This window comes from Dendrobates tinctorius, unplaced genomic scaffold (assembly GCF_039654945.1).
Source record: "Dendrobates tinctorius isolate UK_male_01 unplaced genomic scaffold, ASM3965494v1 ptg000120l, whole genome shotgun sequence".
NCBI lineage: Eukaryota > Metazoa > Chordata > Amphibia > Anura > Dendrobatidae > Dendrobates > Dendrobates tinctorius.
This window is the reverse complement of record NW_027361788.1, coordinates 38,914,202-38,941,235: the sequence shown is the minus strand read 5'-3', so window position 1 is coordinate 38,941,235 and position 27,034 is coordinate 38,914,202. Positions and strand designations below refer to the sequence as shown.

Below are 27,034 nucleotides of genomic sequence, written 5' to 3'. Positions count from 1 at the left end.
CCCATCTGAGAGAGATGGGGCTGTCTTCCTGACAGCAAGTGAATGCTGTGTTTAATGGCTGCACGTGCCTGATAGCTCCCTGGAAGGAATGGACGTCTGCAGCGTGGTGAAGCGGCCATGAGGTAAACCCTGAGAGGGGATAATCTGTGAGGCTGTATCCGTATGGCATAACCTGTGTGACCACAGGGATAACAAAGTGAAGCTCTGTCATGGACGCTATGCTGTTGATATGAACTTTATGTTGCTGGTCATGGTTTATGATGCCTAAATAAACCGCATGGACCGTGATTGTTTTTATGGAAAACCTGTGCCGGATGTGATTTATTTGGCTGCCAAGCGAGAATCCCCTACCCGAATTACAGCGCTACCTTACAATATATATATGTATTCTATGTGTATATATCTATACATTCTATTCTTTATTAAACATGTCAATGTGATTTTACTGTATCGCGCACTCAGTCGCCGGCTTTTGTTAAAGGACACCGGTGTGTATTTCTTGCAAGTCACACGTCTGGTCCGTGTGTAATCTGTATTTTTCTTGCCCCCATAGACTTGTATTTGCGTTTTACGGGCGTAATACGGTGACAATCGCAGCATGCTGTGATTTTCTCAGCACATATAATATGGCCGAGAAAAAATCGGCTGATGGGAGCAGCCCCATAGATTAACATTGGGACGAGTGCAATGCGTTTTTTTTTGCGCACAGCACTAGTCCGTATTTCTCACTAGTGTGACGCCGGCCTAAGACTCAATTTTGGAGTGGCCATCTCAGTCTCCTGACCTCAATATCATTGAGCCACTCTGAGGAGATCTCAAGTGTGCAGTTCATGCTAGACAGCCCAGGAATTTACAGGGACTGGAGGCTTTTTGCCAAGAAGAGTGGGCAGCTTTACCATCTGTGAAAATAAAGATGCTCATTCACAACTACCACAAAAGACTTCAAGCTGTCATTGATGTTAGAGGGGGCAATACACGGTATTAAGAAATGGGGTATGTAAACTTTTCACCAGGGTCATTTGGATGTTTTGGGTTGTCATTATGATTTAAAAAGAGAAAATTCAGTAGTTTGACAATAAATGGCTTCACCCACCCACGAACCATGAGTGGAGAAAACGTTTTGGTGTTATCATTCATATTCTCTGAAAAAAGGTAAAGAAAGAAAAATTCTGCCGGGGTATGTAACCATTTGAGCACAACTGTATAAGATAGCCAAGATGATTGTCTATAAAATGATGGCAGTCTCAAGTTACAAGCAGAAGTGGATAATGCGATATGGAGCCTGAAAGTCAAAAGCTTAAAACATTGTTACCATTTTGCTCGTCATTGTAAATGATTAAGTAAGCCAGTTTTGCAATTTACTGCTTATTAAAAATTTTCAGCCATTCTTGAGATATTCACATTTTTCTTTAGTTTACAGCTCATTGCTTTGGAGACTGACCACCGCTTCTAGATCTCAGAACATGCGCTGTGCTTACAAGCTCTTCTCTTTTGAGCTTGTAAGCACTGTTTTGAAGCTGGCCAGGATCGCTGGATCGCGTTGTTACCAACTAATCTTGTAGCGCTTACAAGCTTGATAGCAGTGGTGGTTGGTCTCCTAGGAAACCAACTGTAAACAAAAGAAAAGTGTTAATATAAATAAAAAAATGCTGCAAATTTGAAACTGCATTCAAATACAAAAGTGGTTGTTTTACAAGCACTATCCGATAGTAACCATCTATGAAGATGGGAATAATCCTTTAACTCTATAGCTGTTTAGGGGATTTGGAGCTTTGTATCAGATATCAGAGCTGCATGCTTATGGAGAAATTACTCAGTAAGGAATGCTGGACCTAAAAATGGCTTTATAACAAAAAAACCTAATTTTTTTATGAGCAAAGCTAATCCCAGGTATAATGTAAAAACAATATAGTTATATTGCCTATTCTATACAAATACCTCATATTTTTACCATAAAATAGGGGGCGCCGTCTTTTTTCAGTAAGGGATGCAGTACAAATGCAGAAATGCATGGAATGCACAACACTCAGATTATGAGCCGCAGAGCTGATACTCCAACCCATCAACTCTCTAAGAATCTGTTGATTACCGTAAATCTCTTCTTAAGTACCCAGCTCTCGGCATTATGTCCCACAATGATGCAGATCAGGCCCGATTCCTTATCTGTGTTGACAGGAGAGAAGAGGGGGGGATGCTATAAATTTAAGTAACCTAGCCAGGCTTTCTTTGAAGTTTTGCTGCGATGAAAAATAGCAAAACATCAAAACGGAAAGATGACATTAGCTGTGAAGGTCTGTTTTGTTTAGCTCACTGTATTGCCAGGGGTCCCAGTATCAAACCCCCCCCCCCCCTTGTCATTTCTTTAAAAAAAAATGTAACCCCCACATGTTACGTCTGACATCCTTCAGACACAGTCTGCAGGTATCCTAACAAAATAAACCCTCCCTTCAAATGCTGCTTTTATTTTACTGGGCATCTGTGTGTGAGGGGCAGGGAGGCAATAAACAGCAGTTTGTTTGGTGAGCCCGGTCACACCTGCTTTTTGGGCTGTGACCATCATTATTGAAAGCAAATGGAAAAAGTACCAGCAAGAGGTAACTGGTAGAACTACCAGTGTGACCTGTCTACTCAGGGCAATGGTCGGTGCTAGTGTGCAGGATGTTATCCACATTCTCCTAGTCATTACTTACTGGTATCCATCGTCTGCACAGGTAAGAACCTATTCCTACATATTGTCATTGTCACTGAAGTGAAAGACGTGTAGATCGAGGGCATAACTAGGGCTTTTGTGCTGGACGTCAGTGGGGGCATCAACAAATCACTTTCCCTGGGCCAAAGTATTTAGACAAGAGTGGGAGTAGCGCGCGATACGGACATTTAATCTCTATTCGGGCTTCCGTACATTCTAGAATTATGTTTGGCGTATACACAAAGCATGTCCAAATATACTGCCTAGTGACTTAGTATTAAAAAACGAAGATAACACCCCTTTACCACTCAATTAAAGCAATTACCACTCAATGGCAGATTTCTGCAGTTGAATAGCCTACACACTGAAGGACGACCTTTGTCATTGTCACGGGGGTCGATATGTTTCTCTGCTGGTTGATCAATTATGCAATTAGAAACAATCCAAAAATGAAAACAAATTGGAAAGTTTATCAGGTCAGGAGAATTATGTGCTGCTAGTTTTCACAGTGAGATGGTAATAATTTTCTCATGGTGATTATTTTGGCTAGATTGTTGGCGATCTGCTAAGGGGCATAGTCATAAGTGATAGAAATAACTATGATGATAATTTTTTATCACTAAGTGGACGGAAACTGATGACCAGATGCATTGCTTATTATACTCGCTTAAATAGCGCCATCATATTCCACAGTGCTTTACATACATAATTGTTGCTGTCCCCATTGGGGCTCTCAATCTAAACTCCCTACCAGTATGTCATTGGAGTGTGGGAGGAATCCAGAGACATGGGAGGGACGCAAACAATTACAAACTCCCTGGAGATGTTGTTCCTGGTAGGATTTGAATCCAGGACCCCAGTGCTACGAAGCAGCAGTGCTAACCACCGAGCCACTATGCTGCCCATACTAGCTACATCTAGCAATGGCCACCAGACCTTATGAGAGTATGTAAACTTGGCCATTCCCCATCCATCCATGTCGTATCCCATATGTTCTTTTTTTTTTACATCTATAATGTATCCTTTTTAGGTATCACCAATTGAAATAAAAAATAAGGCCAAATTTAGTATCCTATGTTAATAAATGCATTTGAGCCGCAAACAATTGATGTCATGCGAATGGTGTTAATGTAGAATTTGGGTTTTTTAATGCATTCTTTTAGTTTAATGGGCAAAATTAATCCAAAAAATAGATCAGAGCATGATGCAATATTTTTTCATCTTTAACTACTGGTCTGTGTGTAAAAATGCTTATGTGAACTTTGACTTGTGAATAGTCCGAGTGCTCATTATGCACACTGATTGTAAACTACGCTTGTCTGAATAAGCCCTTAATATAATAGCATTTTATTGTCGCAATCAGCAGTGATGAGCACTAATATGCACTTTGTGATAATATGTTTATCAGGATAGTTTCACACTCACTTTTTGAGCCACAGGTCAATATCCACTGCAGATTTTTACAGCAGCTGGTGGATTAAATTTCCTACTTTTCTGCTACTGTAATAAACTGCTAAATTGTCCACAGATCTGAGCAAAAATATCTGCAGGATATCCACCGTGAAGATAGCCATTTTGTGGATTGATAGTAATTTATCAGTTGGAGCATTGTAAGTGACATGCCACCTTGGCATCTTGGAGTTTCTGTGTGATGGGCAGGTAACAAAATGGTTCTCAGACTAAAGTAAGAAATCCAAATTTTTCGAAATACCTATTTCATTAGTCATCGTGATTGTAAAACCTTTAATGTGTGCATGAGTGAAGATTGTAACTCTTACAGTAATCATTAACATGCATGTTTCCCATTGTGTCCTGCTCATCAACCTCTAGGTCCCTCATAACACGGTGAGCACAGTAGGACCAGATGCAACCCATAAGCAACTGGTAGTAAAACACAGCTTATCAAAGTAATCATCTGACTAAGCTAGTATATATGACATGGAATGTAAAGGTACTGTCACACTTAGCGATGTACCAGCGATCCCGACCAGCGATATGACGCAGTCAGGATCGCTGGTGCATCGCTAAGTGGTCGCTAGTGAGCTGCCACACAGGCAGATCTCACCAGCGACATCGCAGGGGTTAGGGGTCGCTACTTACCTGTCAGACGAGGCGATCCAGACATCCTCCCGCCCGCGTCCACACGTCGCTCGTCGTCACAGCAGGAAGCCCAGCAGGATGCTGACGACGAGAAATGGTCCAGGACGTTCTCGCACGATCAGCGATAACCAGCGGGGGAGCCAGTCAGAGGTAAGTATCAGACATAGCGATATCGCTAGCGATATCGCTATAACGTCACAAAAACCAGTGATGTTATAGCGATATTGCTAGCGATATCGCTTAGTGTGACAGACCCTTAAGGGGCCTAAAATCCCCATGGAAAAGAATTACCATATTTTTCGCTTTATAAGACACACCTGATTATAAGACGCACCCCCACATTTGGTAAAGAAAAAGGGAAAAAAAAATTTATTTATGTTAAATGGAGGTGTGTCTTATAATGCCAGTGTCCGTCTTTCAAATCATATATATGTCCCTCATCCTGGTATCTATATAACCCCCATCCTGGCACATTGCTCCCTTGTGCTGCACATAGCCCCCCCATCCCATCCTGGATATGGCCCCCCCCGGTCACTATATGCCCCCCTGCTGGCACTCACATGGCCCCCCTCTCTCTATATGCCCCCCTGCTGGCACGCACATGGCCCCCCTCTCTTGATATGCCCCCGAGCTGGCATGCACACGGGCCCCCCCGTCTCTTTATTCCCCCCTGCTAGCATGCACATGACAACCCCGTCACAATATTCCCCCCTGCTGGCATGCACACGGACCCCCCCCGTCCCTATATTCCTGGTGGCATGCACATGACCACCCATCCCTATATTCCCCCTACTGGCATGCACATGGGCCCCCCCGTCCCTTTATTCCCCCCTGATGGCATTCACACGGCCCCCTGTCCCTATATTCCCCCCTGCTGGCAAGCACATGATAAAATAACAAACACTTAACTTACCTTCCGATGATGGCTCCTGCTTCCAGCATCCCCGTGGCTCTTCCTGTGTCTGTGCTGACATCCTCCTCCTGCGAGGGCGCGCGGCAGCAGCTGCTCATTCAGGCAGTTCATTGTAGCTTCATGACCTTCCGTCACGTGACTAATAGGACCTGCAGTCACGTGACTCGCAGTGCACACTGAAGCTACAATGAACTGCCTGAATGAGTAGCTCCTGCCGCGCGCCCTTGCAGGAGGAGGATGTCAGCACAGACACAGGAAGAGCCACGGGGCTGTTGGAAGCAGGAGCCATCATCGGAAGGTGAATATAGTGATGGGGCGGGGGGGAGAGTACAGGCACATGGAATATGCACTGCTCCCCTACCAACTCGGTGCGGCTTCAGCACCGAGGTAATGGACAGTGGGTGCAGTGAATATTACATGAGTCTACAGCCCGCAGCCAGCCCACCCCAGCCCCCTGACACCATGCCAGAGAGGCCCCCCCTACTCTATAGCACAGCAGCACACAGATTCGGATTATAAGACACACCACCCACTTTCCCCCAAAATTTGGGGGAACAAAAGTGCGTCTTATAATCCGAAAAATACGGTAAAATTTTCTCGCAGGTAAAGAAATGCCACCCTCATAATAGCCCTGGTAGAGACTCACCTCACTAGAGATAAAGCCAAATGGATCCATAATACATGGGTGCAATGGTCTTTACACTCCTTCCACACGAGATATTCAAGAGGAGTATCTCTTCTTATATATAAGTCAGTAAGATGGGAGGTTAAGGCCTCCAATAGAGAATAGAGACCTGGAGGGATGCTTTGTACTTGTACACACGAGTATTCTAAAAATTATGTTATTCTCTGTATATATAATGCACCACCAGCCAATATAAGCATTGTGAAAAAAAGCTGTGAGCTTTGAATTGAACTACCCAAATTTTACATTGGATGAGATAATTACTGCTATTAAAGAAATGACTAAGGGAAAGGCACCAGGCCCAGATGGTTTTCCCATTGAGTTATACAGAAAATACCAAGATACTCTAGCCCCCCTTTTATTGGAAGTCTTCCAGCAGACCAAACAAGGGGAACGCTTACCAAACTCCTTTTGTGAGACAAACATAATAGTTCTTAAAAAAGAAGGGAAAGACCTGCTAGAATGTGGATCATACTGTCCAATCTCGTTAGTAAATGTAGATTATAAGATATTCACAAAAATCGTAGCCACTAGACTTAATAGTGTCATTCTCGAAATTATACATCCAGATCAGACTTCATGCCAGGGAAAAGTACCACGTTTAATATCAGAAGGGTGCAGACCATTGTACAATATACTGTAGCTCATTGATACAAGATAATTGATACAAGAGGGGAGAAGCCTCCCCTCTAATCTATTGAAAACTTTGCTGCCCGACTAATCCACCTGTCCCCCCACTATTCCCCGGCCCCTCCCCTCTGTCAGTCCCTGCACTGGCTCCCCATTACCCAAGGACTCCAGTACAAAACCCTAACCATGGCATACAAAGCCATCCACAACCTGTGTCCTCCATACATCTGTGACCTCGTCTCCCGGTACTTTCCTGCACGCGACCTCCGATCCTCACAAGATCTCCTTCTCTACTCCCCTCTTATCTCCTCTTCCCATAATCGCATACAAGACTTCTCCCGCGCATCCCCCCTACTCTGGAACTCTCTACCACAACATATCAGACTCTCGCCTACCATAGAAACCTTAAAAAAAAAAACAGAAGATTTACCTCTTCTGACAAGCCTACAACCTGCGGTAACCACCAATCGACCAAACCACTTCTCGACCAGCTCTACCCTCGCCTACTGTATCCTCACCAATCCCTTGTAGATTGTGAGCTCTCGCGGGCAGGGTCTTCTCTCCTCCTGTACCAGTCTTGACTTGTATTGGTTAAGATTACTGTACTTGTTTTTATTATGTATACCCCTCCTCACATATAAAGCGCCATGGAATAAATGGCACTATAATAATAAATAATAATATTAAATATATAACCACAGTATAACATTGCTGGACGGTTAATGACCAGACAGGGGAGTGAAAACTACTAATTCATACATTGTTGCTTCTAATTTTGTAAACCAGTGTAATAACAAAGTGTACTCCTGTTTATGGACATCAGAAATGTGTTTGTTCTTATGTATATTTTCAATAAACAAAGTTAAAAAAAAAGTAATCATCTGAAACATGACAAGTGATTTTACAAAACCTCAAATTCACCAAGAGATGTAAGAATGAGACTGCTCTGCAAATCCCAATAATACAGACTGATACAATGCAGCATAAAGATCAAAACAGCATTGATTAGGTTACATAGGGAAACCCCTTTAATGAGTGCCAGAAATGTTGTCACTTTCTTCCCAGGAACCTGATGTGGACACACTTCTCCCACATGGACAGTAGACATTATATTGTTTATCTGGTCATTTGCTCTGATGTGTTACTTCCTTTGCTTTTATCTTCCCTTGTAAAATCTAACATGGGGACCAGCTCTGTAAAACCTGACAAGAGTATAATTGGTCCAAGATATTGGGGGATGTCAAGCAGATTCAAGTGAAGTCCCCATGAAGTCCAATTTTAAGTAGTAGATTTTGAGAAATTCATCAATGGGTATTAAGTGGAGCTAGCCAACTATTTAATGTGTATGGAGTTGATCCCTTGATGACAGGTGTTGGAGGAAAGAAAAGTTGAACATTTTGGATTTTATCATAACTAATCCCTTTCTATTCACAGTTGATAAGGCACTGGCCAAGTTTACCTGGTGGCGGTTTATACCCAAGTCTCATCCAATAATTTCCCCAAGCTTCAGAGGACTGTCTCTTTTCCGCAACTATTACCATCAAGAGTGGTGTGGTTGCGCTACTCTCGTGGACATATGAGATGGTTTAAAAGGTGGCACGTTCTTGCTTTAGACAGCCCTGGATACGACCTGCTGATACTAAAGAGCTGTGTTCTGTAATTGAGCTAAGAGCCAACATTTCTAATTGCTTGAATAACTGATCTGCCTCCTGGCATATGGCCTAATAATGCCACAGTATCAGGGAGGCACTTTCGATGCTAAAAGTGAGATAGGGCTCCGAAAGTCACAGATTATTACGTGCATGTTAGAACTGCCAAATGTCTCGCCCATGAGAGACTTTCCGTGCTTTGTGCTCGCTAAGAGTGAGATGTCATTTCTGTTTCATTTGTGACTGTTTTGCACCTTGGTTCACAGCCAAGAAGTTTACCTAAATTTACCAAAGTTTTCAGAATTGTCTTTCATAAGTATATAGGCACCTTTAGCTGCCTTAGGCTAGTTTCACACTTGCTTTTTTTTGCAGCGCGTTTTTCCCGCAAAAAAACGCATTAAAAAAACGCATACAAATGCATACAAACGCTGCGTTTTTTTCAAGCATTTTTATGCGCATGCAGGAAAAAAACGCAGCGTTTTTGCGCGTTTGTATGCGTTTTTTGTGCGTTTGCGTTTTTTTACAGATTTTGGAAAAACCCCACAAAAATGAAAAAACAACCATTCAACAACACACAAGACCAATGGGACTTCATTGTGGGTGTGGTATGTTAATATATAGACCCTGTCTACAGTATTCTTCACATTTGCTTGATTCTTCTCGTGACCATGGATCTGCGCTGGAAGAGTTTTCACTTCAACTTGGATTTGGACATCGCGATGGCTCAGGCGTATGCAGTTGCTTGCCATGAACAAAGGAAGAGAGAGGCAGCGAAGACAGCGGCGTATGTGGATACATCCGATTGTTGAACTCCGGGAGAGCCGTGGGGCATACCACACCCTCTACAGCGAGCTACAGGCAAACCCGGAGAAATTTACAGATTATATCAGGATGTCCCACGAAAGTTTCATGGATTTGCTTGCTCGTGTCCAACAATCCATCCGGAGACAGGACACACAGCTCCGTCGTGCGATTCCTCCTGAGGAACGGCTACTGGTGACATTACGGTATGTTTTAAAAACCAAGGGGTGCGGTCTGCTGGGTTTTTTTTAAATTTAGTATTCAAAACCGTGGGTAATTAGTTTTCGTGAATGTACTAATATTTTATTTTATAGTTTTTTAAAATAATATACATAAATATTAATTTTACTTCTTTGTCTGTTCACAGATTCCTGGCGACTGGAGAAACCCTATCTTCACTACACTTCCAGTACCGTATTGGAATCTCTACCTTGTCTGGAATTGTTGCTGACACCTGCCGGGCTCTCTGGAATGTTATTTGCCCAGAATTTATGCCCCTGCCCACCGCTGAAAAGTGGATGGAAATTGCTGACAAATTCTGGACAGTATGCAATTTTCCCAACTGTTTGGGAGCTGTTGATGGTAAACACATACGGATCATCAAACCCCAAAGAACGGGATCTGAGTACTATAATTACAAAAAGTACTTTTCAATAGTACTCATGGCCATTGCGGATGCCGGATGTATGTTTGTAGCAGTGGACATTGGAGCATTTGGCCGTGGTAATGACTCGCAGGCTTTTAAAAACTCAGACATGGGCCGTAGGTTGTATGGCAACCAATTTAATTTCCCTATGCCACGGCCTCTTCCTCACACCGAAGCTCCGCCACTGCCCTTTGTAATGGTTGGCGATGAGGCTTTTCAAATGTGCGGAAACTTACTGAAACCCTACTCCAGCCGGGACTTGGACCACACCAAAAAAATATTTAATTACAGGCTGACCAGGGCCAGAAGAACTGTCGAGTGTGCTTTTGGGATTCTTGTTTCCAGATGGCGAATTCTGGGCACGGCCATTAATCTTAAACTTGAAACAGTCGATGAGGTGGTGAAGGCCTGTGTGGTTCTACATAACTTTGTGATGGCTAAAGAGCACCCGACCTTTGAACTGGACGATGATGCTCCTAACCCATTGCCTGAATTCACTCAGCACACTCTCAGGTCATCCGTTGAAGTTGGCCAAATGAGGGACCAATTTGCGGCCTACTTTATTTCTGATGTAGGACGGGTGCACTGGCAAGATGAAATGGTGTAATGTTTTTGTTTGTTTATGGTAATAAAAAACCTTATTTGATACCATTACTGAGTGCACTATATTTTTTAAACTCCAATTTAATAAAAAACTTCCCATGTATAACTGAATTTTATGATGTTCACACACCTGGGCAGGTAAATACACATATGAGTTAAAATGCAGCATTGCTAGTCTGCATGAAATATATTGGAACGAGCAAAGCTGCAGGCCATGAATCAGGAAACCATTTTTTTTCAAGAGAAAATTGTGCAACTAGTTGAAAACAAAGTATGTGATTTTCTCAAAACACAACCCTCAAAACCCAACCCCAATGAAAGTCCATGGGGAATACAAGTCAGCATTGAGTGGATGAATGTAATCTGCTCCATTCCAACTTACAAGTTATTACACTAGGCCTTGGAATGACTATACTAGGCCGTGGTATTTCAAATATGAGTATAGTATGCCTTGGGCCTACTAGTATAGTCATATGTGAAATACCACGGCCTAGTATAGTCATAACAAGGCATACTCAATTTTTGCCAACTAGGATCTTGTTTCACGAAAAACAAACGGGTGAAACTTGAAACCAACAGTTTGCTTTTCATGAAACCAGATTCTAGTTGGTAAAAATAAAGTTATTACACTAGGCCTTGTAATGACTACACTAGGCCGTGGTATTTCAAATATGAGTATAGTAGGCCTTGGGCTAGTAGTATAGTAATATGTGAAATACCACGGCCTAGTATAGTCATACCAAGGCCTACTGTAATAACTCGATTTTTAACAACTAGCATCTTGTTTCACAAAAAACAAACTGGTGAAACTAGAAAGAAACTTTATTTTTAAGACAAGTTTCAACAGTTTGTTTTTCATGAAACCAGATTCTAGTTGGTAAAACTAGAGTTATTACACTAGGCCTTGGAATGACTATACTAGGCCGTGGTATTTCAAATATGAGTATAGTAGGCCTTGGGCCTACTAGTATAGTCATATGTGAAATACCACGGCCTAGTATAGTCATACCAAGGCCTACTGTAATAACTCGATTTTTAACAACTAGCATCTTGTTTCACAAAAAACAAACTGGTGAAACTAGAGAGAAACTTTATTTTTAAGACAAGTTTCAACAGTTTGTTTTTCATGAAACCAGATTCTAGTTGGTAAAACTAGAGTTATTACACTAGGCCTTGGAATGACTATACTAGGCCGTGGTATTTCAAATATGAGTATAGTAGGCCTTGGGCCTACTAGTATAGTCATATGTGAAATACCACGGCCTAGTATAGTCATACCAAGGCCTACTGTAATAACTCGATTTTTAACAACTAGCATCTTGTTTCACAAAAAACAAACTGGTGAAACTAGAAAGAAACTTATTTTTAAGACAAGTTTCAACAGTTTGTTTTTCATGAAACCAGATCCAAGTTGGTAAAACTCGAGTTATTACACTAGGCCTTGGTATGACTATACTAGTCCGTGTATTATTTCACATATGACTATACTAGGCCTTGGGTTGGTTTTTAATATGTATTTACCCATCAGTGTGTGTGAGCGGCGCAAACAACATTAATGAAACTTAGTAATGGTGAACCACAAATGTAAATTTATTTTTTATCACAAAACTAAACCAAAAAATTATTTTTTCCGGCGTTTGGGGGCAGATGGTTTCAATTTGGGGGTGTGCAGGGAATATGCAACACTTGCTGTTGAAGACGGTGTTTGAGGGGAAGGGGCAACAAAACTTGTGGGGGAAGGTAGTCCAGTTAAGGGAATTAAACTAGGATCACTTGGAGGAGAGGAAATCTGTTCAGGTACATTAGTTGTAATGGCATGTCGCCGTAGGCTTGTGTGCCTGGACCGACTTTGGCCCAATGCCCGCCTTGATAGATTTCGCCTTGAACTAGGGGCAAATATTGAGTGTAGGTCCCCCGTCTGCAGGTGTGGCTGCTGCTGCTGAGGTGGCGGCTGCTGCTGAGGTGGCGGCTGCTGCTGAGGTGGCGGCTGCTGCTGAGGTGGCTGCTGCTGCTGAGGTGGTTGCTGCTGCTGAGGTGGCTGCTGCTGCTGAGGTGGTTGCTGCTGCTGAGGTGGTTGCTGCTGCTGCTGAGGTGGCTGCTGCTGCTGAGGTGGCTGCTGCTGCTGAGGTGGCTGCTGCTGCTGAGGTGGCTGCTGCTGCTGCTCTTCGTTGTCAGTGCTCGTCCTTGCAGGAGGACTGGTGGCGGCAGTGATGGTCCAGGTTTGCAGAGTGGTGGTGGCAGGGCTACTACATGTTGTTGTAGCGGCAGGGCTGTTCCATGTTTGCCTAGTGGTGGCTGAGCTCCACGCATGCATGGGAGTGGCGGTGGTGCTCCAGACAGGAGCAGCGCTTGCCATGGTGGTGTCGGTGAAGTGACCAGCTGCACTCATACTTGTGGTGGTGTAACGGTGGGTGTCCTGGCTTTGAATAGAGGTGTCCGTGCAGTGGTATGCAGCACAAGTCGGTAGTGAGGTGAAGCGAGTCAATGGTGGCACAGGTGGAAAGGACACCACTGACTGCTGACCGTACCGATTATGCTGCATAGCCTGCAAGAAAGCATTGTTGCAGGCCTGCAGCACATTCAGCTGTTGATCAGGACTAAGGTGTTCAGCCATGCCCTTTTCAATCTTACTAAAAAAATGGTGTGCTGGTCTGTTGAGGTCGGCCTCCAGACGGTCAAGGCGCTGTTCTACAGAATTGAAGCGGTGTTCAAAGTGGTTAAAACCACGTTCCATGAGTGCAAAACCGCTTTCAACTCTGTCGGACAGTGACTTGAGGCTGGAATTAAATGTCTCGCTCAAATGCATAAACTCGGGCAAGACATTCCTGTCCAAGGCCCTCTGCCGCTGGCGGGTAGTGCCCGCATAACCAGTGGCAGAGACCTGGGACAGGGGAACACCTGATGGCCCAGCTTCCTGGTCACCAGCTGTGTGTGTGGTTGACCTGCAAGGTGCTTCCTGGCTGTCGGATGGCTGGGACGGGTCAGAGGACGTCCGAGGAAGGACCGCTCCAGGGCCAGGTTGCAGGGTGCTGCTCCAGGTGCTGTTGAAGAAAGGAAAATCATTACTACCATGCCTTTACAAGAAGCATCAGCTGTGGATTAGAAAAACACAGATTAATAAAAATAAAAACCCAAAATTTATAATACTTACGATCTCGTGGCAAGGACCGGTCTTAGGAACTGCAACGCGTGATAGTGACGGTATCTAGTTCTGGTCCTTGACGCAGATCCACTGCGAACCTGGCCCTCAGCACGAACATCACTGTTGAAGCGGTCCTTGATCGAACGCCAACGTGTTCGGACTTTGTCCACTGTTGATAAAAAAAAAACAGTGCCGTCAAGGACAACAGTCACTGCGGCACAATGTAGCAATACAATACTCAAAGCAGTCACTGTAGACCCTGATGACACTGTTGGGTTTCCTGCTAGAATACACCTAGCACGAAACCCAACAGTGCCGTCAAGGACAACAGTCACTGCGGCACAATGTAGCAATACAATACTCAAAGCAGTCACTGTAGACCCCGATGACACTGTTGGGTTTCCTGCTAGAATACACCTAGCACGAAACCCAACAGTGCCGTCAAGGACAACAGTCACTGCGGCACAATGTAGCAATACAATACTCAAAGCAGTCACTGTAGACCCCGATGACACTGTTGGGTTTCCTGCTAGAATACACCTAGCACGAAACCCAACAGTGCCGTCAAGGACAACAGTCACTGCGGCACAATGTAGCAATACAATACTCAAAGCAGTCACTGTAGACCCCGATGACACTGTTGGGTTTCCTGCTAGAATACACCTAGCACGAAACCCAACAGTGCCGTCAAGGACAACAGTCACTGCGGCACAATACAGAGCAGGGAAATACTCACTAAACGCCTTTTTGGAGGATGCTGTGGCGCTGTCCCAGCCATCCATCAACGCTGCGGCCACCTCATTCCATAGCCGCCGGGTCACCACAATGTCCTTGTGCAGCCGGTCACGGCTGTCCCACAACGGCGAACGCTCCTGGACCAGGCTGATGAGCTGCTCATTATCCTGGTACACGTCTCCATCTCGTTGTGGAACCTAGACAAAACACATTCATTAGAATAATCCAATTTAAATTGAATAAAAAGTTACAAAAAAAGAAACATAAAAAAGAGTAAAAATAGAAGATAAAAAATAAAGAACATTACAAATCATTTGATACTTACATTCCGTATCATCACCGGGACTTGGCTTCGCTGCTCCTGCTCTTCGCCCTCACTAGTCCCGTCCACAGAAGAGGATGATGACGATGTCTTAAAAAAGTTGAAAAAAACGTAAGAGATTTGGAGAAGCAGCAGATATACTTACCAGATGCACAAAAATAATCACCTCACGGTCTGCTTGCGCCAATTCCTGCCGCGATGGGGAATACTCTGATTCTGAAGACATACTGCATGTAAAAATAATAAAAATCATTAGTACATACATAATTTAAAAGGACAGGCATATAATGTAATATACTCACATTCTTCGCTGATATAATGGGTTCTTGGTTGACTGTCTGCTCTTCAATCTGTCAGTGTAGTAGTGGCAGAGTTTTGGCAGGCACCTCCTTTATATAGACTTTTTTTTTTTGACTTTAGAAGATTATAACTAGGACAACAAGTGGACACCACCAAAAAAACGCAGCGCTAAAAAAACGCATACCTGCGCATGCCAGTGCGCACGTATGCGCATCCATAGGCTATAATGGCCATTTTTAGCGCAAAACGTGCGCATACGTGCGCATGCGCTTTTTTCAAGGGCCAAAAAATGCAACATGCTGCGTCTGGAAAATACCAACGCACACCCCAAAAAAACGCAGCGCATGAAAATCGCATACATGCGCTTACCAGCGCGCAGGTATGCGCACCCATGTTAAATATAGGGGAAAAAACGCATGCGCAGGTATGCGTTTTTTTCCAGCGCTAAAAAACGCAAATGTGAAACCAGCCTTACAATCTACAAATGACCCAGTGTATTTGACTATTATATTGCATTTATAAAGCCTATGCTATATCTTCAGGTACTCATGTAAGGCAGCCAGGGTGGTAGTCGTGGTAATGGGCTGCACTGTTCCCACACCCTGGCGCCCTACAGATGAAATACAAAGTTCTTTCTGCAGTGTGTGATGTGTGCAGCAGTGTACTCACATCAGTTGCTGGAATCCTTTCAATCTCTGTCGCTCCAGCTTCTGACTTCCAGGTTCCAGTAAATACCACAGAGTCATAGTTCGTTTACAACAGTTGAACTTTACTAAACAATAAGGCATCCATCACATCAGCAGCACAGTTCACATAGGGCAATGTTTCTTTTACTTTCCCTGCCTTCCGGGAAGACTCCATTCTCTCCATAATCTCTCCTCCTTTATTCCTGGCAATTCCTGCCATCTCTTTGGACAATCCATGTCCAGCCCATGTCTCTCTTGTACCTGCAATCCGGGCAGCCTCTTTGGGCAATCCATGTCTCATCTGTTCATTACACGTCACCACCAACCTGTCAGCCCCTCGTTTCCAATTGGGAAAGGTGCCGGGAACGCAATCTCAGCTGCTCCCGCCCCAATCCTAGACCCCAAATCCTTCCTGGGGATGATTCTGTTGAGCTGGTGCCCATTTACACTGTTCTCCAGCCTGTGGCTTTAGTCCTTGTTCTCTCTCTCTCTATTCACACGTCCTGCCCTTGGGCAGGCTGCCCGGGCGTCTGACAGAACCAGGAAGTACCTGTCCTATACCCCCTGCTCTGTTCTAACTCCTCACCACTGGATAACCCTTTGCTGCCTGTGCCTAACCTATCATTCTCATCGATCCTATTCTCTATCTCTAATGTAGCCCCTCTATTCTAATCCCCCTATGATCCTGCACTACTTCCTAATCTATCCCTAAGCCTAAGGATACCGTTACACCTAGTGATGCACCAGTGATCCCGACCAGCGATATGACGCAGTCAGGATCGCTGGTACATCGCTAAGTGGTCGCTAGTGAGCTGCCACACAGGCAGATCTCACCAGCGACATCGCTGGGGACGGGGATCGCTACTTACCTGTCAGACGCGGCGATCCTGCGTCCTCCCGCCCGGCTCCACTCGTCGCTCATCGGCGCCACAGGAAGCCCAGCAGGAAGCGGCCGATGAGGAATGGTCCAGGATGTTCTCTCGCGATCAGCGATAACCAGCGGGGGAGCCGGTCGGAGGTAAGTATCACATGTAGCGATATCGCTAGCAATATCGCTGCAACGTCACAAAATCGGTGACTTTACAGCGATATTGCTAGCGATATCGCAGTGTGTAACGGGGCGTTAAGTGCAACACATGACAAATACATTTACATTACAGTGCACGCAATAGTAAAAAGTAAAGCATTAATAAAACATCAGGGTGCTGCATGTTACACTGGTGAACAGCCTTAAGGAGAGAGAAGGTACATGAGGGTCCCTACCACCTCCTTACACTCACACATATTAGGTTACAATCGGTCACCATGTGATTGATCAATATTTCAGTGGGTCCTTTGTAATAACGATCAGTATGGCAGACATAACATACAGCCGACAGCATGCTAAAAAATCTGACATAACCAAAATCTTTTTTTTTCTTTTATTTTAAAATGATGATAAACCAAATATTCTAGATGGACCTTTTAGGGTGACTTCCTGCATATAGACGATCTAGAACATTTGCAGTATTGGCAGTGATTTACAGTGTCTCTATTTATCATTTTACGATTGTTTCACCTAATTGTGACATATTTTTTCCCAGGGTCTTCAGTCTAACACATCACAGAAGGAGTTAGTGGGGAATGGGGCCACAGTGGAGCAGACCATGGACACCACATCCCACAAATACCTGAATGAGTTGGACTTGGCGACTCTGAAAGAAGAAGGGTTCATACCGGCGTATGATCAGAATTCACTTCTTGTCCCTGGTTCTATCGGGAAAGTAATAAAGAAAGACGAACTGTACAAGAAAGTGGACCCTACTGAGGAAAACATCACAACAGAGAAAAAGGAGAAAAGTTCTGTAGAGACGGGACAGCTTCCTGTTGACAAATTCAGTGGTGACATTGTAGACCTTACCAAAAACCTTACCATTGCCAAACCAAGCTCAGTGCCCATGATGAATGTGACCCTCAACCCACTGACAAGTGCTACAGCACCAGAAATACGAAGACTAGGGACAAGTCCCACAATCTCGTCCAAAGATGACTATCCAATAGGGGGGTCGGGAGATTCTGGAGTTATACAGGTGACTTCTACCAGCCAAAAGATAAAGAAGACACATGACCGGGGGTATCCAGGACCACGTGGTCCTCCTGTGAGTAATGTAGTGGTCATGGTGCTCCATCTTCAGGTGGGACACTAGAGGTAGAATTACATTGAAATGCACCGATGTAGATATTGCCAAGGATTACCCAGAGATCATCAGCAATATCCACAACGGCAGAAATCCACACCATCCTTTTTGTATAAAAATTATTTTTTAACTTAAAATACATGCATTTAAGTAAAAAAAAAAATTCCTTTGAGGAAATTTCACATTTGGACGCTCCTTTTTTGTCAGATATTTTCTTTGTAGGTAAACTAATAGCAGGGCGTACCTGTCAGCTTCTGAAATGTGCAAAGTAACCCAGCAGCAAATGTTCAATTCTCCTGCTGCACCAGCATAGGCTCACCTGTTAATGGAGGTCTCGAATTAAAGGGGGATTACAATCATATAATATTGATAAGGATAAGTCATTATTATCAGACCAGTGGGAGGCAATGTTGTTGTGAGGGAGAATCAGTGTCTTGTGGATGTTGCCTAAATTCATTCATTCATTATCCAATGCAATTCCCATTACAAAACATCTGCAGTATTGGATGATACAGAATAAACACTGACCTCTAGAGGATAGAGTAGAGAATGCAGCCAATGTAATAACAGGTGAGTTTTTATCTCCTAACAGCCCCATCTGATCATTTACCCTAGTTTCATAGTATTGGAGGTTCAGATACTATAGACATACACTGTCATTTTAAATATATTCAATATATATTGAATATAAATATGAAATATATTTTGTGTGCTTTCCAGGGATGCCCTGGTCGGCCTGGGTTTTCTGGTACTAAAGGAGATAAGGTAAGTGAAAATCTGCATGCAGATCATCTTATGCGACATGTGAAGACAAGCCAGGATTTGTGGTCTATGAGTGAATGAATTTTGCATTATTTTTACTGAATGTGATTGTCTGATTTAGTATCACTAAACCCCTATGATTGTATGACAGGGTGACCCCGGCTTTATGGGGCGTATGGGGATGACAGGGAATCCAGGGCCTCGAGGACCACCAGGATTACCCACCATAATGATATGGGGCAACTCCCCTGAGGACTGGGCAGCTTTCTATGTAAGTCTATGCATCAGTTCATTTTTAGATATTGCCGAAACATTACACCAAGATTATACTGTGATCTACAGCGACAAAGTCCCTGGTTACCCCATAAGATGGCCATAAATCATAGATATCTGTCAGCTGGACACTGCTTCAGCCTACCGTTGTATCTCCTGTTTTCTATGTACATGTGCAAGCTCTATTCAGCTGAAAATGCATGTGTTCTTGCCAGACACCACTATACACATTAGATTGACAGATGATTCATGCAAAATGAACAGCATCTTACAACATTCTTCAAATGTGTATGGCCACCTTTAAGGGTGATCTGTGGGGGGAGAGTTGGGAGACCCCATTATACTTTAGACTGTCAACCAATATCGGTGGGTTAAGCCAACTTTAGTTTAATGTGTATGCAGACCTTTTCTGTCTGTAGATCAATGTCTATAGGCTTCTAAGGAAGATATTCACCACTTATCGGTGTTATCAGTGCTTGAGTTGTCAGGCATAATTTGTCCTTATGACAACTCTTCTTGTTCTGTATTTTGATGGTTCACTGTTATTATCTGGGCAGCGCAGGGATCCAAATCACCACCCACATCAATGTTAACAACTAAATGGCAGCAAAAAAACCCTTTATGTGTGGCCAATGATGTATATTGGATTCACACATTGTGCCTATGATATCTCTGAATGGAAAACAGGAGCAGACCAAAGGCCATCTCATGTCAGATCATATAAGTGAACATAATCGAGTGTTATGAAGGTCTTCTGCCTTACTAATGATTATTCTTTCTTCTCTTGCAGCAAACATCATTTTATCAGCTGCTGCATGCCGGCTGGCCTGTAAGTGTGCCCTTCATTATCACAAGGTGGCTGACCTCTTGGTACAATGGACCCTCTTCTGTCCTCTAGTTTTCTTTATAGGGAAATGACTAAATATAGTAGTATAAGGCTACACTAGGTTCACTGTACCTCTCACTTCTCCCTCTGACATCTGTTTCTATAGTGAGTTGTCACTTCACTTCTTTATATTGTTGTTTTTCGGCTTTCCATAAACTATTAAACCCAAGGTGGGACTGAACAAGATTCACCAACCTGCATATGACAAACTGTAACTGATCAATGCATATTTTGTAAATAGTATATTTATTAATATTGAGAATTTTCTCTCTATCTATATATATTCTGCCACCGATGTAAATGGGTGAGATGTGACTGAGTGATGTGAACACGGTTCTCTGTGTAAGCAATAGCAGATAGCGTTAACTCGTTAACTCTTGCTACTATTCCTGATGAGCTGCACGTGATTAGTCCGGAAGGATGAGGCAGTGATGAATTCAACAGGTTTTATTCGCAGTACCTTGATGATATGACGTGATATGTCAGAGAAGATGAAGGGATGAAGATGAGGTAGGAGTTAGTACTGCAAGTTAGAAGCACAAAGTTAGAGGTAACAAGAGAATCCTTTCTCCAGTCCTGAAGCATGTGTTGTCCAAGATGGCACTGACCAAGAAGAAGGAAATGAGATAAAGATAGGAGGGGTTTCAGAAAAAAAGGTATGAGTAAGCTCAGTAATAATACATGAAGAACATAATATTACAATGGCCAGTAGATGGCAGCAAAGTACAACAAATACAATAGATGGAATTAAACCATATAGCTAACAACACACTTCCCCATCTGAAATCCTCGGAATTTGCTATTTTAACAGTCTTGAAATGGAGGTATTTTCCTTAAGGACACTGAGGGATACTTCAACCTGAAAGACAAAACAATGCATGCAATGCAAAAATAATAACATATAAACGAGGTAGACAAATGTGTATAACCAGTTCCTGAAGTAATCCAATGGTTCAAGTTCCAGTGCAATCAGAACATCTTAAATAGTCCAAAAGTTCCTGCTGGTTGGGTGGATGATCAATTCTCAACCGGTATGAGTAAGATAACCTCTGATATAGGCCTAATGAAAAGATTTGTGGTCACCATGATTTGTGACCGTGACTTCCACTTTGCGCACCTTGCTATCTTTACTTGGAAAGGTTTTAGATATAAGTCCCATAGCCCATGAGTGTCTTTCCATTTTCTGGTCTTTCATGAGGACAAGATCTCCTACTTATAAACTCGATTTAACTTGTTGCCATTTTCTTCGTCTTTGGAGGAGAGTAAGGTACTCCATCTTCCATCTACTCCAGATGTTGTACATGTTTCCACTGCCTCAGATATTTGTTACCGGACACAGTCTTCAGGTAAACTAGGAAAAGTTTCTGAGTGAGGAGAGTTGCTGGAGTAAAATAGCAGGACATTCAGGATCCATAGATATGGGAACAAGAGGTCTTGAGTTTACAATAGCTAAGTATAATGCAGCGGTAACACCGTACACAGTGATGAGTCAGTGACTCACAAAGTTCAAACATAAACGTCTCTTTAATGTGTTATCTTCACACAGGAAAGGTTCCAATCCACACAAATGCAAATAACTTAAGTGCATATTATCAGTGTTCACTTCACACCAGTTCATAGCACTATAATGTACACGGCATCCTTTAGATTGCAGTCGCTACACACGCTAGTCCTCCACTGACTAATTCCCGTGGGTGTCCTGCACCGCTGTATCACAGTCTCTACAGCCAGGCACCATATCCACCTGGTTGCAGCCGTTAAACACGCTAGCCCTTTATTCCGGCATAGGATTTCCACCTCCGGTTCCAGTCACCATGGATGGCAGCACCCCTCTGTACTATGTATGCTGTGGGTGCCAGGCCTATTGGCTCCGCTTTGTCCTGTGCTCTGCACACCAACAAGCACCAACTCACTCAGGCCCTGGCACGCCTGAGACTCCTCAGACTTACTAACTCACTAACCCTTTCCTGCAGGGCTTTTAACACAGAAACCTGTGACTTTCAGCCACATGGAAAACCTGGGTCCAGAATGGAACAGACTGCACAAACTACTATCCTGCAGTCTGCTTCAAACACAACATTCGGAGCAGGTTTTCGGTACCTCTGTCTTGGACACTAACATGTCCAAGACTAACACTTACTTTTATTATCAGTCTGTATTGCAGTCACAGCTATGTCTGTGACTGTCATGCACACCTATGGTCTTCATATGCCTCCATGCATATCCTGGAGAGAACACACAGCGACCCCTACCTGTAACATCGGTCACTGCTTCCCCATTGCAATCCCATCTACGCCTGTGACTGCAATGCATCCTCATAGCCTCAATACATACGTATCCTGGGGAGAACACACAGTGCCCCCTAGCTGTAACAGGGGTCACTACCTCACATAAGAAAGTGGTTAAGGTTTTGTGGGTGAGTCTTGAAAGATTTGAGTCCATCAACATAGACTCCGGTATCCTACGAGTGATGCCTATCATTCTTTCCCATAATCCATCCATATGGGAAGCCATGAACAACCATTATTTGCCAAGAAGTCCTGGACTTGTGTTGAATTTAATTGTAGTTCTCAACAGGCACCTAAGAAGTTTGTTCCATAATCAGATCTCAGTTGCTTTACTGGTCCTCTGATGGTGAGGAATCTTCTTAAGGCGTTGATGAAACTGCAGGAATCCATGTATTATATTACTTCTATGTGTATCGCTAGTACATTCATGCATGCGAACAACACTGCCCATCGTTTACTCTCTGCGTGTCCACCTCTGGTTCTAAGTGCAGTGACTGCCCACGGGCCAAAAACGTCCAAACCAACATAGGTAAATGGGGCTTTGTGCTTGTTCTATCAGCAGGTAAATCAGACACTTGTTGATGCTGCAGTTTTCTTCTTGTCTTGCGACACTGAACACATCAATGAATTAAATGGGAAACTTGTCTCTTTGCTCCGACAATCCAAAGGCCTTCAACTCTTAAGGCTCCTTCATTGAAGTGTCTGCCTTGATGTTTGGTCTTTTCATGATAGTGTTATATTACTAGAGTGGTGATATGGTGACAGCCAGGAATAATTAGATAATTCGTTTCTGCCTCCTCTAGCTTAGCTTTGTTTAAGCGGCCACCAACTCTCAGTAAACGCTTGTCAATTTTTGCATTTAAGTTGACAATAGGGCTGTTTTTAGGAACATCATGATTTTTACGTATACATTCCAGTTCCTTGCTCGGGCTTAGGAGCCAATTTAGCCTTTCCAAACTGAAATCCAACATGAGCTTCATTGTTAGAGTCTATAATCTTCAAATAGGCAACAGCTGCAATAGCTTCAGTAGAAGCATCAGATAATGTATGGATCTCTTTCCTTTGACTCGTAGCGTGGGATGCTGGAGTGTAACAACGTGGCATGTGGATTTTATCCAAGGCACAAAGAGATTGCCTCCATGACTTCCACTTTAGTTGTTTGTCAGCAGAGAGCGGTACATCCCAGTCCTTAATAGACTCTGAGAGTTGTCTTAACATTAGCTTGCCTTGTATAGCCTTTCGGGTGCAACTGGGTCGCCATCGCTTCACCCAGGGCAGTGGGGTACTCGGTACCAGGCCAGTGTCAGGGGGAGATGTGTCACAGCAGCGGTGACCCGGTCCGTGGCCCTAGGCGCCCAATATCGATGGCGGATGATGTTTGTAATGTAGTTTATGTGGAAAGTTCGTGACGTCACCTGTGGTGTTTGGCAAGTGAGGTGTTAGCCAACGCTGCGTGCAGATCCTCTGGGGTTGATGGTGTGTTGCAGCTTAGATGGTGTAGCTCCCCACAGGTGAAGCTGTAACCCCAGGGCAGTGTAGATGCAATGGATGAGGAGAGGCGCAGAAGGGTATAGATGCTGGTGCCCAGATGTAGCGGTGCTGAAGGTGTTAGCGATGAATGAATGGAGGACACCAGAGCTTGCAGTTTCAAAGCTTTACTCACAGTTCGTGGTATCCACTGGTGCCTGCCTCCGTGCCGTGTCCTCCGTGGTAGAGACTCAATCAACCTCCCGGGCAAGTCAGGGCTCTCCTCTCCAACACTCCGCCAACATGTATCTTTCCTGAACGACTCTTCTATTGCGCCTTTTAGTGTGAAGAGCTCCAGTACCATGGTTCTCTGAAGTTCCTCCTGTCAGATGTTCCTAACAACTCTACTTGTATGACAGACAGCTGTAGCCTGATCAGGAACCTCCTGGATCCCGACTCTCTATCCGTGTTGCTGTTGTGTCCCAAGTCTTGGATGGGAGTAGTGCATTTACAGCCAACTACTCCACCTGTGTCTGCTGCAGAACCATAAGTGTCCATACAACCTCAGGGACCAGGCCCCGGTCTTGCGCTGAGAACCTATAGGCAGGGTTCCTATCCAACCCACTCCTCCTCTCTGTTCTCCTACTCCTTCATTCCGTACTTGTCTTTCTCTCTATGGAAGCTTAGGTTGCAGTTCTACGTTCTCCTTCTCTTCTCTTTCCCGTGCCAGCTGGCTCAGGTCACTGAGGCAGCTGCAGCACTCCTTCTCTCCTCGGACCCGTCCTCAGACTCTCCGGACTGTCCTTCTCACTCCTCTGGGACTCACCCCAGACTGACCTGTAATTCTAAATTTTCCCACTCTTTTATATGGATCTCATCTCCACCCACCTCCCAGCACATCTCATGTTACAAAGCAAGGAATCACCAGAGGTGCTCTGCTACCCTCTAAGCATGAGCCGCAATGTGATCAGTGCTGAACTATCCTGTGTGTGGGATGCAGGTGTTGGAGTGCGGAAATGCGCTCCCAACTTACCAGGATGGTGGGGCACTACACCTTAGGAGAAGGTGCAGTACCTCTGTGGCGATTGTGCCTCAGGGACACCACATACCCCCCGTTAAACACAGCACATCCGCGGGCTGCAAGATAACAAAGTAGACAGCAAAGAAACATACAAAATTTTGCAATGCATAACAAACTTTTCTTATACTAATCTTCCTAGTATAGGAGGTACTTATCTTAAACGTTACAAACAATTCTATCTAAAATTTTTAATTCTAAGTACAATTCTCAATTCAAAGTGCTATTCTCGTAACACACTCTTCTCTCATTTTCTTTCTCTTTCTCTCTATCTCTAGACGCTAGACGCTGACCGCAAATACCTGGTCCGTCACCTGTCACTTTAATTCTTTATTCAAGTTACTCATCTCTATATCAGACATTCCTAATTCTTCTATAAAAGCCATTTTTCAGTTGCTAATACTCTCATAAAACACATTATCAAATACTTTACAGTAAAACATTCAACAGTTATTCTTTTAAGCGCTGGACACCACTCCCAGCCGGGATCTCTTGCAGTGTCCTTTGAGGTAGACATCATCTTCGAAAAGTGTCCATGCAAAAACATTATCTTCGCAAAATGTCTCTTATGTAAAACCAAGAAAGGGCACCTAAAGAGGCGCAACTATTTACAATTAAAGTTTTTGGATCACTCCAAGTTCATGATCGCTCGTTCAAAATTGAAGAACGCTGCCAATCAACAGGGCAACAAAAGTGCTACCAGACAAACTAAAACATGATGAACAAAAATAGAAAAATAGAAGAAAAAGGCACAACTGGTGCGAACAAACCCTCCTGGGTAACGAGAAATTTTTGGAAAAGGATTCTAATTGTGGTCCCCTCCTGGGGTTCTGGAATTGTCTTCAGATGTGGTACTGGAAATGTCCTCATCTTGTTATTGGCTAGCTAACCGCATGTACTCTGCTTCCCACAGGGAGAGGTAGGGGCTGGTCGGGGTAATGGAAAGGGCCATTGAAACATCGACTGCCTGTGGGGATGGCACATCCCTTGTGGGCACCACCACCAGTTCCTCAGGGTCTGATTCCTCAGTGTCCATTGGGGTCTCAGTCAGCGGTACCGCGGTCGGGGGTCTTCGGCGGAGGTCAGCTGGGCCATTCCTATCCACAGGTGCCACTCCCAAAGCTAAGGTCACCCCCGGGGCAGTAATCGTACCTGGCGGTTCCAGCCGCAGGTCCAGCTCCGATTCTGGGTAGTGAATGGCGGCTGCCGCAACCCCCGGAGTGACGGACGGAATGGACCGCAGTTGCACCCGAGCCGGGGCCAGACCAGTCTCGGCTGGGATCGTTGGTGGAGTTCGGCACAACCGCGCCCGGTCCAGGCGGGGTTGCGGTCCTGGGCCTCCATTCTGCTCCAGCGCCCACATGTATCTTCTCCGAACAGGACTCACCCAATGGCAGTATCGGGGGTGAGGTAGTGGCGGCAGCTGCCGGGGATGTATCAGCGGTCGCAGCCTCTGCGTGGGTGGCCTAGGGGCGAGTAATCCCTCCTCCCCCTGTTCTTCTGACTTCTCATCTTCTTTCATCATGGCGTTCTGGCGTTCTCCTTCCTGCCTCCGCCCCTTTCCCGCCACCGGCTTCTTCTGCCCCTCGTTCCGGGGGCGGCGTCTTCTTCCAGCGCCTCCGTACCAAGCCAGTATACGAACCCCTCGGGGGGTGAGCCATGTCGCTGTCACATAGTAATTCAGGCAGGGGAGGCCCAATACTCTTCGCGGTCTTTTCCTAGGATCTCCCATCTCTTCACGCCCTTCTTCTTCAAAGCTTTACTCACAGTTCGTGGTACCTACTGGTGCCTGCCTCCATGCCGTGTCCTCCGTGGTAGAGACTCAATCAACCTTCCGGGCAAGTCAGGGCTCTCCTCTCCAACACTCCACCAACATGTACCTTTCCTGAACGACTCCTCTATTGCGCCTTTTAGTGTGAAGAGCTCCAGTACCGTGGTTCTCTGAAGTTCCTCCTGTCAGATGTTCCTAACAACTCTACTTGTATGACAGACAGCTGTAGCCTGATCAGGGACCTTCTGGATCCCGGCTCTCTATCCGTGTTGCTGTTGTGTCCCAAGTCTTGGATGGGAGTAGTGCATTTACAGCCAACTACTCCACCGGTGTCTGCTGCAGAATCATAAGTGTCCATACAACCTCGGGGACCGGGCCCCGGCCTTGCGCTGATAACCTATAGGCAGGGTTCCTATCCAACCCACTCCTCC

General features: G+C 44.5%; 1 protein-coding gene across 4 annotated transcripts in view; it reads left to right on the top strand.

Annotated features, from left to right (window-relative positions):
- Positions 1 to 27,034, top strand: part of LOC141046640 (uncharacterized) — a 445,193-nt gene that overhangs the window by 285,238 nt on the left and 132,921 nt on the right. For all 4 annotated transcript variants that reach the window (XM_073541183.1, XM_073541182.1, XM_073541184.1 and 1 more), the window contains exons 7-10: positions 17,485 to 18,039; positions 18,799 to 18,843; positions 18,992 to 19,111; positions 19,904 to 19,942. In XM_073541183.1, the coding sequence (XP_073397284.1) occupies positions 17,485 to 18,039; positions 18,799 to 18,843; positions 18,992 to 19,111; positions 19,904 to 19,942 (759 nt within the window). The remainder of the gene's footprint in view (positions 1 to 17,484; positions 18,040 to 18,798; positions 18,844 to 18,991; positions 19,112 to 19,903; positions 19,943 to 27,034) is intronic.